Source organism: Panthera onca, chromosome A2, assembly GCF_046562875.1.
Source record: "Panthera onca isolate mPanOnc1 chromosome A2, mPanOnc1 haplotype 2, whole genome shotgun sequence".
NCBI lineage: Eukaryota > Metazoa > Chordata > Mammalia > Carnivora > Felidae > Panthera > Panthera onca.
In genome coordinates, this window is record NC_138340.1 from 24,880,274 (window position 1) to 24,893,370 (window position 13,097).

General features: G+C 34.5%; 1 protein-coding gene across 9 annotated transcripts in view; it reads right to left on the reverse strand.

The window, feature by feature from the left end:
* Positions 1-13,097, reverse strand: part of TASOR (transcription activation suppressor) — a 52,967-nt gene that overhangs the window by 22,103 nt on the left and 17,767 nt on the right. For all 9 annotated transcript variants that reach the window (XM_060631342.3, XM_060631338.3, XM_060631340.3 and 6 more), the window contains exons 9-13: positions 12,597-12,702; positions 11,725-11,828; positions 11,542-11,645; positions 919-991; positions 744-815 (exon numbers count right to left, since the gene is read on the reverse strand). In XM_060631342.3, the coding sequence (XP_060487325.1) occupies positions 744-815; positions 919-991; positions 11,542-11,645; positions 11,725-11,828; positions 12,597-12,702 (459 nt within the window). The remainder of the gene's footprint in view (positions 1-743; positions 816-918; positions 992-11,541; positions 11,646-11,724; positions 11,829-12,596; positions 12,703-13,097) is intronic.

Here is a 13,097-nt window from a genome sequence, read left to right on the forward strand (position 1 = left end):
AAATAAATAAACGTTTTAAAAAAAGAAAAGAAAAGAAAAGAAAAGAAAAGAAAAGAAAAGAAAAGAAAAGAAAATGACATTCTTAATCTAACAGTGAAACCCATTAGTGGGACTTTTACCTTAATATAGCATTGAAGTATGTTCTTAGAAACAGTGAATAGCAAATTTTCTCTAACCTCAGTGTGAAAAATAGAACAAACTGAGGGCTGCTGGAGGGGAGGTTGGTGGAGAAATGGGCTAAAGGGGTGATGGCATTAAGGAGGGCACTTTTTGGGATGAGCACTGTGTGTCATATTTAAGAGATGAATCCCTGGGTTCTACTAATCCTGAAGCCAAGACTATACTGTATGTTAACTAAGTTCAATTAAAAAAAAAAAAAAAATCAGTGTGAAAAGCTTTTATAATTTTAAATGGCATAAATTTAACCTAGCACATGATTCTTTTATTGTTACTAAAATCTGGATGCAAAATTGAACTAAGATAAAAATATAAAACCCAAAAATCTAAGCTGTGGTATTTTAATAATTACAGCCCATGTTTATTTAGTGAAAATACTGATAACAACCAAATAATTTTTAATAGTTAAAAAAAAAAAACCCATGTCATATATAATGTGTTTTATTTTGCTAAGACCTCTTAATATTCCCAGTATTTCCCAAAATGTAAGAAACAAAATATTTGGAAAATTTCAATAAAATGTAAGTATCTATAAGTAACTAGATTTAGATACTCAAAGAACTTACAAGTAACTATGCCTCTAGGTTCTTGAAATAGAAATAAAGCATGCAGGACTCGAGACTTGGCAGTCTGATGTTCTAAAAAAAAAACAAAACAAAAAAACCAGAAGCCAAATTGATTAGCAATATGTTTTAACTAAAAATTTTAGAAAGAACTGTAAAAATTAAAGAGATCACCTACCATATGGAGAAACCATTTGACAAGGAGAGAGAAGAAATAGGTATCCTCGGTCTCCCAAAGGTTTAACAAGAACCTGCATTTTTGGAAGAGGGAACAAGTTGCATCTGTTTTATTATTACTCATAAGGCAAAGACATAGCAATTTCTACTAATTATAAAGAAAACAATAAGTTATTGATCATCTTTCTTTAGGAAAAATAATTCTACTAAATTAAAAGCTCTACTCTCTGATTAACAGAATTCCAATTGAATAAAAATTACTTAGTTCTCAGAATGAAAACAAGAAATTACTACTGAAAGAATTCCTCTAATTAACTGTGAAACCAACTTGCTGATTTTTCCTTGAAGTTAAAATGCAAGGACCAAACTAAAGACTTCAAATATCTTCCTCAGCAATTCAAAAGACCTATTATTAGTTGCCAAGGCAGTGTGTTGGATGTTGGGGGTATAAAACAACTATAGCACAAACATTGCCTTTCTGTGACTACAGGCTAACCTCAAATGAAATGTGTTGCTATAATCTAATGTTTTCACATAAAGAACACATTTCACATCTAAGTCAATTTCCCTTGCCAGAAGTAACTTCAAAGATAAGCAACACAAGAGCCTTGAGAGTAATTTATAATTGGATGGAGAGAGTAACACAAGAAATGTCAATAATTAGTCAAGATAGAAAAGTTCTCGAAAAGATTTATAAAACAACAGAGAAAAACTATAATTTATTTATGGTTAGAAGAGATGCCAAGAGCATACTTAAGTTGGATGTTGAAGGATGGGAATATTGCCAAGAGCCTGAGATTATGGGAAGAACATTTCAATAGAGGCAACATCATGAACAAAGGCAGAATTATAATTGATGAACAGTTTGCAGGCATCAGAGTACTTATGACTGGGAAAAGGGTAATGACAGATTATGACAAACACACAAATCTAGAAGAAAAGATCACTGGCTCATTTGTAAAAAGACAAGGATGCCAAGTTAGCCAGGAATGCCCTCAAGAATATATCCTTTTGAACGGGAGTTCAAAAAACAACAAAAACTCAACAGCACTGTGCAGGAGGGGGAAGAAAACAATGTAATGCAAAGAAACTTCAGGAGCTATTGTAATTGTTCACAATACATTTTAAAGAAAGGGGAAGTAAAGGAAGAATTAAGCATGACAGTTGCACACAAACGAACTCCGGGCTCTGAAAGGAAATGTGTGCTACCTAAATTTGTATTGTAAATTTGTAACTATTCCAGTAAACAAAGTCTGTGTAAGAACGCAAATTTAAAGGACAAAAAGTAACTGCTATCAATTTACATTTAATAAAACAGTGGTTTAGGGGAGCTTGGCTGGCTCAGTCGATTTAAGTGACCGACTCTTGGTTTCAACTCAGGTCATGATCTCACAGTTTCCTAAGTTGGAGCCCTGCCTGACAGCACAGAGCCTGCTTGGGATTTTCTCGCTCCTTCTCTTTCTCTGTCACTCCCCCACTTGCACTGTCTGAGTCTCTCTCAAAATAAATAAATAAACTTCAAAAAAAATGTTTTTTAAATAAAATAAAAAATAAAAATACCGTTTGAATAGCCAAAAGTAAGGTGGAAAATGTACCTGCAAAATTTTTGTTTCAGATTCAACCACTTTTGTCCAAAAATGTTTTATACATCCTATATATTTCTGTTAACATTTTACCCAACTCCGGGTTTGTCAGAACAGGAAGTTGGGAAGCATGAGTAAGATTTTCATGTTTTGTGGTAACTAAGGAGAACCATTCTTTTTAATGTCTCACCCCACTCCAAGTACCAGGTTTTTAAAAATTCCATTGGCTCTGTGGCATAAAGACCCTCCTTGTCTTTTAAGGGGCTTCAATGTCCCCAGAGTCTCATGGAGCACAGGGACTCTATACCCAGCAACACCACTCAAGCAGACAGAGGCCCTAACAGTAGTATTTTTGCCCTTTAGCTCCAAGAAATACTTTAAATGCTATAGGAAAGCAAACACCTGTTAACTAGGTTCTCCTACTACCTCGATTACACCTTATTGTTTTCTTCCCCTCAGAAAACAATATTAACCCAGTCATTAATTTTTATTACTCAATTCTACTATTTTGATTTTCCATATAAATATTAAAGGTAACATGGTACAAAAACAAAAATGTGTTGGGGCGCCTGGATGTCTCAGTCGGTGGAGCATGTGACTCTTGATCTCAGGGTTGTGAGTTCGAGCCCTATGTTGGATGTGGAGATTACCTAAAAAGAAAATCTTTAAAAACACACAAACACACAAACAAACAAACAAAAGTGTGTTAATAATATAAAACATCAAGCTCACAACCTAGGAGGAAATAAGCTACCCTAAGTGAGATTTAGCAGAAACAAGAGATTCAAACGGCCAAGGGCTTCAAAGTGGAATAACAAATGTAATATATAACACAGGTATGAGATGCTTAAAGAAATAACTGATAGAACTGAAAACATTCACATAAAAATTGGTACACAGATGTTCATAGCAGCTTATTCATAACAAAGAATAGAAACAATTGACAAAATGTGGTATTATCCATACAATGAAATACTGTTCAGCCATAAAAAGGAATGAAGTACTGACATGCTACAACATGGATGAACCTTAAAAACATTACGTTGAGTGAGGGGTGCTTGGGTGTCTCAGTTGGTTAAGCATCCCCGACTTCAGCTCGGGTCATGATCTCGTTGCGCATGGGTTCAAGCCCTACGTCGGGCTCTGTGCTGACAGCTCAGAGCCTGGAGCCTGCTTCGGATTCTGTGTCTTCCTCTCTCTCTCCCCCTCCCCTGCTCAACTCTCTCAAAAATAAATAAACATTAAAAAAAATTTTTTTTAATTACGCTGAGTGAAAGAAGCAATGCACTAAAGGCCACATACTGCATGATTCCATTTATATAAAATGTCTGGAATAGACAAATCCATAAGGACAGAAGTAGATTCATAGTGGGATTGGAGGAGGAAAAAATACAGAATATATGGTTACCAGGTATGAGGTTTCTTTTCTTTCTAGGGTGATAAAAATGTTCTGAAATTGGATAGTGATGATGGCTACACAACACTGTGAATCTACTAAACATCACTGAAAAGGTGTACACTTAAAAATGGCTAGGCATGGGGCACCTGGGTGACTCAGTTGGTTGAGCATCTGGTTCTTGATATAGGCTCAAATTGTGATCTTGTGGTTGTGGGATTGAGCCCCGTGTTGGGCTCTGTGCTGAGCATGGAGCCTGTTTAAGATTCTCTCTCTCCCTCTCTGCCTCTCTCCTGCTCACACCCTCTCTCTCAAAATAAATAAACAAACATCAGTCAGTTGAGCATCCAACTCTTGATTTTGGCTCAGGTCATGATCCCAGGGTCGCGGGATCGAGCCCCATGTTGGGCTCCACGCTGAGTATGAAGCCTGCTTAAGATTCTCTCTGTCCCTCTCCCTCACTCACATTCTCTTAAAAAATAATAATAAAAATAGAAATGGCTAAAATGAAGCTTATTTCAATATACCTCCTGAATATCAGAATAGAACCTCCATGTCCTCAATAAGTATTTCTAAAAAATATTAACAAGAATCTATTTAAAAAGAAAAAAAAAACGACCAGGCAGGTCTTAAAAATAAGCAAATACAACTTTTAAGAAATCAAAAATATTATGTGAAATTGGAAACTCAACGAATGGATTAAATAACAAACCAGACACAGCTAAAGACAGAATTTGTAAACTAGAGGGTAACTATGATGAAATCACTCAGAATGAAGCAGAGAAACAAGTAGATGTAAAACACAAGAGAAGTTCACAGACATCAAGAACATAATGAAAAGACCTGACATAGGATGCTCTAGGTTCCTAGAAAAACAGTCTACAAAGAATGAAGGAGAAGTATAATCAGAAAGATAATGACTGTATTATAGAAATGCATCTATAAATCCAGATATCAAATTATACCAAGGTGGATAAATAAGAAATCTATACCTAGATATAGAGTTGAAAAACACCAAAGACAAAGATTAAAAAAGCAACCAGAAAAAAATGACGACCTACATAGGAACAATAATTAGACTAAGAACTGACCTCTCAACAAAAATAGAAGCCAGAAGATATTGTAATATAGTCAAAGCACTAAGAGGAAATAGCTGTCAACCCAGAATTGTGTACCCAGAATCTAACAAAGAATACACTTTTTTTGGCAAATCTACAGAGCATCTACAGGGCATGTTCAAAAATTGACCACAAAGTTGGCTTTAGATCAAGTATCAATACATTTCAAATAATCACCACCTGTTTTGATTATAACAATTAAATGGGGAAAAAAAAAGACAAAAGTATTCTTATATATTTGGAAATTTAAAAACAATCCTCTACATCACGTATCAAAATAGAAAATCATAATGAAAACTAAAAAGTACTTAGAACTGAATGATAATGAAAATCCTACATATTAAAAGTTGTGGAATGCAACTAAAAGAGTACTTGCATTGACCATTTTTCCAACTTAAGAAAGCAGAAATAAAATGAACCTCCCAAAAGTTGAAATTAATAGAACAGCTAAAATTAGGAAAAGAGTAAAACAAAGATATAACAGAAGGTTAAAACCATAATTTGGTTAAGATTAAAAAACACACAAACCCCTGGTGAAAGTGACTAATAAGGGAAGGCATAATGAAAATATTATCACATTATAATGCTCACAGCAGCTATTAATAGACTATTTAAATGACTATATTGCAATAAACTCAAAAACATAGAAAAAATGGACAAATTCCTAAAAAACAAACAAAACCATAATATATCTAAACTGACATAAGAATAGAAAACCTGAGAAGTTTAACTATTAAATTGAATCAGTACTTTAAAATCATCCAGAAAAACGAAGGCAGTTTTGTAATTAAGTGCTAGCCAACATCCAAAGAACAGATTATTCTAATCATATGTACAAACATCTCTTACAAAATGAGGAATACTATTCAACTCAATTCTGAGAAGCTAGTGTAACTTTTAAGTTTTTATTTATTTATTTTGAGAGAAAGTGTGTGTGTGCACTAGCAGGGAAGGGGCAAAGAGAGAGGGAGAGAGAATTCCAAGCAGGCTCTGTGCTGTCAGTGTAGACCTTGATGCAGGGCTCAATCTCACCAGGAGATCATGACCTGAGCCAAGATCAAAAGTTGGACATTTAACTGACTGAACCATCCAGGTGCCCACTAGTATAACTTTGATACAAAAACTAGACAAGAACAAGATTGCTGGTCAATCTAACTTATCACAGATACAAAATTTTTCAACAAAACATTCACAGATCAAACCATACATTACAAAAAAAAAAAAAAAAAAAAAGTGAAGTTGGTGTTCTTAACTAGCAATACAAACATAGTTAAATACTGGCAAAAGATAAATGTAATTCATCTTCTAAGTCTACAGAATAAATATTACATGTGATAGTTAATTTTGTGTGTCAACATGACTGGGCCACAGGGTGTCCAGATATTTGGTCAAACTCTATTCTGGCTGTTTCTGAGAATATTTTTGGATGACTTTAACACATAAGCTTTCCTGATTCTCCAGCTTGGTGACTGCAAATTTTGGAATTTTATGGGCTCCATAACTGTGTGAGCCAATTCTTTATAATAAATCTCTTTCTATATATGTACATCCTATTAGTTCTGTTCCTCTGGAGAACCCTAATACACCTTGTTACCAACTTGATAAAAGCCAAAAACAAAAACAACAACAAAAAATGAAAAAAGCATTAAAAAAAATTCAAAACCCATAGTGGTTAAAATAATGAAGGAAATTTTTAAACTGATAAAGGTATCTATGAAAAATCTACTACAAACTTCCTACCTAATGGTTCATGTTAGACATGTTCTTTTTAAAATCAAAGACCAGAGAATGCCTCCAACTACCACTTTTATTCAACATTGTACTGGAGATCCTAGATTACACAGTAATACTAATACAAGAAAGAGAAATACAAAGCTTGAAGACTAGAAAGGAAAAAAAACTAATGTTGCTTCCAGATAATAAAATCTATATAGCAATCTCAAACAATGTACAAAAAATAAATTATTCAAATTTCATACTCTGATCTAACATATAATTAATACATAAATATCAATTACATTTTTATATACACAACAAACAGAAAATGTACTGAAATGGAAAATACTGTTTACAATCACACCAAAAACAATTAAATGGCTGGGGATAAACCAAACAAAAAATAAGCAAGACATGTACCCAGAAAATTATAAAGCTCTACTAAAAGAATACCCTAAAAGAGTAAAGAGATAATCCTGTTCATGGATAAGACAGTAACATAAAACACATCAATTCTCTCAAATTTCATCTATAGATTAAAAAAATCTCAATAGGGCTTTTTTTTTGGGGGGGGGGGGGGGAGGCACCTTAAAAGCTGATTCTAACATTTTTTGCATAAAGCAAAGCTGAGGGGAGCCTAAGTAGCTCACTCAGTTGAGCAACAGACTCCTGATTTCAGCTCATGTCATGATCCCAGAGTCATGGGATCCCACATCAGCCCAGAGCCTGCTTAGGATTCTCTCTAAAATGAAAAAAAAAAAATTAAAGAAAGAAAAAAGCAAAGCTGATATTTAAATATTTGAAAAAAAGTTCCATCTCAAATAGCAAAACAGTTCCCAAAAGAGGCAGTTGACTCTACCTCATATCAAGGCTTCTCGGTGGAGAAATGTTTCAGGAACAATTTGGTATTCATATTGGGGAAAAAAAATGAATACTGGATTCCTATATTATATCACACAAAAACAAAACAAGCAAAAACCTATTTATTTATTTAAAGACCTAGGTGCCAAAGGCAAAATCATAACATATTCAGAAGAAAACACAGGGGCAATACCTGTAAGATCTAGGGGGTAAGGAAAGATTTCTTAAAGTCACAAACAGTGCTTAACATTCAGGCAGATAAATTTAAACACACTGAAGTTAGGAACATCTGTTCTTCAAAAAACACCAGGAATAAAGTGAAAAGGCAAGCATAGATTATGAAAAAAAAAATTCTAGCACACATAGCTCAGTATTAGGACCCAAAAATGTATTAAAAATTCCTCTAATAAGTAAGAAAACACAAGGCAGGGGCACCTGGGTGGCTCAGTCAGTTAAGCATCTGACTTTGGCTCAGGTCATGATCTCAAGGGTTGTGGGTTGGAGCCCCACATCAGGTTCTGTGCTGACAGCTCAGAGCCTGGAGCCAGCTTTGGATTCTGTGTCTCCCTCTCTCTCTGCCCCTCCCCTGCTTGCTCTCTCTCTCTCTCTCTCTCAAAAATAAACATTTAAAAAATTTTAAGAAATAAAATAGTAAAAAAAAAATAATAAAATAAAAACACAAAGCAAACAATAGGCAACTGAATATGGAAAGAAATACATTCATAAATGAATGATCAACTCATCATATTTCAGGAAAATACAGGCTAAAATCACAGTACAATATATTTTATACCAACCATACTGGCAAGATCATGCCACAGTCTGACTATACTAATAACCGTGAATTTACGAGAACTTGCTGGTAGTAAGGGATATAAATTGGTACAAATATTTTTTTTAATTGGTACAGATATTTAAAACAATATGACATTATCTTGTAAAGCTAGTCATGTAGAATTACGATTCAATGATTCTACTTATCGATAATAAATCTAATATACTAGATATATACCCAAGAGAAAAAATTTTTGTACATGTCACACTGGGAGATATACAGAAGAGTGTTCACATCAGAAATAACGTTCAAATTTAGTGACATATATCATTTTCCTTTATATTAAGTTAGGTTTAAGAATTACTAACTTATCACCAACCAAAAGAAAGCTCAATATAATTTTACTTATATTACAAATCTCCTTGTGAGGAAATAAAATTTCCCTAATTTCTCTGTGGTCCTCCAAAACTAGCCTTCTGATACACAAAAAAGTAAATATACAGATAGGGAAATGTTTGCATTCACTTCCCCCAGAAATATTTTTTTTTTTTTTTAATTTTTTTTTTTTCAACGTTTTTTATTTTTATTTTTGGGACAGAGAGAGACAGAGCATGAACGGGGGATGGGCAGAGAGAGAGGGAGACACAGAATCTGAAACAGGCTCCAGGCTCCGAGCCATCAGCCCAGAGCCTGACGCGGGGCTCGAACTCACGGACCGCGAGATCGTGACCTGGCTGAAGTCGGACGCTTAACCAACTGCGCCACCGAGGCGCCCCTTCCCCCAGAAATATTTTACTCCTCACATACTTTAGAGCCAATTATCTAAGTAACTGCTCTGATCCAAAAAGATAATTAAATTTCTTATCTCCCTGAGAGTGCCACGTGGGTACACAAGAGGAACAAGAGGTTACAGCACAGATTAGTTCCTATGTTTTAAGTTCCAGAGGGCTGAATGTATCCTGAAGAGATTTTACTCATTTACCACAGTATTGGAGTTAATATTCATCACATTTTCAAGGAGAACTTCCCAGAAGGGGAGGGAGACAGTGGCCTTCTTCCCTTATAAGCAAAGAAAAGTAATTTTTCCTCATCCCTTGCCTGTGGAATATCCAGCCACCTGCACAGGATTAACAGACCTGTCTTTCCTTGGGATGCCCTAAGGCTAAGGACTAGGGGGCAAAGGAAGGCCAATATATTTACTACTGTGAGGTATTCACTAAATCTATCTCTGATTCAGAACATTTAGTGTGCATATTCAAGATAAAACTATTGAGAACTCAACAGTCCCCAATGCATCTCCCATCTTCATTAGAACTATGAAGAAAGTAGCCATAGTTAGAATAATTCCCAATGAGCTTGCAGGAAAAGGGATAGCTATACAAAAATATCTCAACTCCATTAGACTCAAGTAGTATACCCCTGCAGAATGCTCATGCCCTCTAAGACATAGGATCTTACTCTATTTCTTAACCCTGAGAAAACCCAGTCCTCTAAGAATCTAATATAGTACTTGCTCAGGTGAAGAATAAGATACCAGTATCTTCCTATCCCGAGTCTCACTATTAGAATGGAAGATACTGTAATTTTCTGATAAACTCCTCATTGTCAAGATTCTCAATACTCATTCTCTGAAATGGAAGAACTGAACAGATTTGGATAACCCAGTATCTCACCATACCCAAACCTACAATCTGAACTTTCACTTTCTGAACTCAGGAATTAAACAGATTTTGATGTGAGGAATAGTTGTATTAGGCAAGCTTTCAGAAGAAAACAAGAAATGTAAATATAAGAGTATATTCATAAGTGGCGAATGTGCATCTGTCCATATGTATGTGTTATAAGATGCCCAGTCCAAAGATTTCCAGCTGGTTAGTCAAAAAATTATTGTTAGATGTCCACCAATTCATAAGTATATAAACTCTGCCTATAAATTTTGTACACAATTTGACTCTGCCACTCTAAACAATGGATGGGTTAAGAAAATAAATATGCATACAACAAAATTCTACATAACCATTAAAAATGCAGTTGCCAGTTCTGAAAATCATTGATAGTAACCTCCATTTGACTACCTGGAAATTGAGGCTCAATAAAATGAGTAAAAAGAAGTTAACTGCTGAAAAGCTTTTATCACATGGCATACCTGTGCAAATTCTTCCCCTACTGAAATGTCTCATCAACATTTAAAAGTGAACTCATCTATCTCAGGTTAACTGAAACCTTGGAATAACCCCTCTCTGTAACCAACTCCTCTCCTTCAGCAGAACTACACATAATAGCATGTATTCATCTTGTTCTTTCCTAACCCCATCACAACTAATGCCTGACCTAAACCCTCAATCTAAACTCAATAAAATCAGTATCTATTATTGGATACTACCTAGTAAACAGCTCTTAAATCAGTCTCTTCTTATATCATTGTTCTTACCTCTCTCCTCTAACCCACTACCACCCTCTAATGTAATGCTACTTTCCTGCCCATCTCGCCTCTTTATTCTCTACAGAGTAACCAAATAAATTTCCCAAACACAGATCTGATCATGTTGTATACACAATCAAAAACACATCCTGCGCTCCCTTTAAAACCAACTGCTCTTAGGATGACACCCAAAATTCCAAACATTTGAACACTGCCTACACAACACTGCAGGACACAGGCCCCACCCCCACAACTTTTCTAGTCTCAAGTCCTACCACTTTCCCCCAACTACTCTAGTGTTCCTTTCTCTTTCAACCTCACCAAGCAATTGTTCTGATGATTCTTCAAATATGGCACAGTCCTACTGGAACAAACCATATCTACATGAGTAACTCCATTTATCACTCTGTATATGATCCAGAGAAGTCCTTATCTCATTCTTTTTGGAATTATACACCCTGCATAAGAAAATATTCAATAAATATTTGTTGTCACAATCACAAAATACAATAAAGATACTTCATGGAGAAGACTTGCAGAAGGTCTAGTGTCATGGCTTTAAAAAAAAACAAAAACAACAATGACGACTACTAAAGGCCATAGTAAAATGGTTTACTAAATAATATCAACAAAGACAGAGACCCTATGGTACTCTGAGGCAAAAATGAAATAAATTGAAATATTAATATGATCACTTATTCAAACACTTATTTCTAAGGGAGAATGAGGAACATTTTAAAACCTTTCACTCACAAGTTTTTCTTTCTCTAGTTTTTGTAGTAAACTCTCCATGTTACTTCCAATTCTTGTCTTTTCTACAACTTCATAAAGGCTGCAATACATTCCATTCTTCAAAACTGACATAAGAAAAAATACAAGGTAAATATTCAAATCAAATCTGCTTCTTATATATTTTAATAAAATTAAATTACTTACCTTCACTTGGACCTAAGTATGTTTCCTTATAAAACAGCGCCGGAGGGATTTTCTGTTTCAGATGATCAATACTCATAACTGTTTCAACATCTAACTTTTCGGGACTGAAAGAAAATTGAAAAAGTATGTTTGCCTCACCTGTATTTTTAACTCTAGCAATGTTATCTCCTTTCCACCCACAACATACTATTAATATTAGACTTGATTCTAAAGAGGATTGGAAATGGGAAGCCCAGATATATAGAGAAGTAGATAGGAAGACTGGTAATATCACCAACCTTCCATTTTTAAGCCAGAAGCTAATCTTATACACCAATTTTCCTAACCACAAAGGATTAAAGGCTGTCCTTTTATTAAGACAATTTGAGTATGAATCCTGAAAGTAATCATCAAACATTTAATGAAGGCCCATAATGTTTGGGTGGTAGCAAAAGATCATTTTAGACCATTCTATTCTAATATATGCTGCACAGGACTGAAAACAGTCTATAAATTTTAACTTACCTCACCACATCAAAGAGGTTTCCAACAAAGAACTGATAACTTTTAAGTCTACCATGTTCAAATTGCTAAATGACAAATATATCTAATTAGGATAAAACTTTGAAAAATTACTTTTAAAATTTAAAATCATTCATAAACTTTTATGCTATAAATGTATATGACTACTTAGCCCATTCTCAAACCAAGATAGAAAAGCAGAGGGCCCATTTTGCCAACTGTGTTTCCCAAGTTATCAATCTTTTAAAACAAATCGACATTTACATTGAAGTTCTTGTGGACCAAAGCAAAATTTAAATATAAGAATAAAAAGCAAAAGAAGAAACTATATTGAGCAACCGCTAATTGCTATTTTCTTATAATATACTTACAGCTTGATAGGCAAAAAAGCACGAGTGGTTGACCTCAGAGAAATATAACACAAAAGCTTTCCTTTATTTAAAAGCTGTCCTTTCCACAAGGTGTAGTTAAATTTGTCTAAATAAAAAGAATGATATAGTTCAGTCTCTAGCAGCCCAGAAGCAAATACATGTTTACTACAAATAAGGGAAAAACATCTATGACAACAAGAAATAAAAATCACACAAAAAACACCCATGGCATTGCTATTTAGGAGAGAGTTCAAATAGGATTTTTGTTTCAGGGATCTTTTCCCCTACAGGATTATTCCAGCTGCAAAAAATTAACAAATTTGTCTAAATGTCCTCATATCAGACAGTTGAAGAGCAAAGACCAAGCATTTACTGCCTTCTTATTTCACCCAAAGGAGACTATCTTACTATATTAAATCCAGTTAACTACACAAATCACAAATCCCCACAGCATCTCCTACCCTATCTACTCACTTTCTTTTCATTGTGGAGAAACTTGAT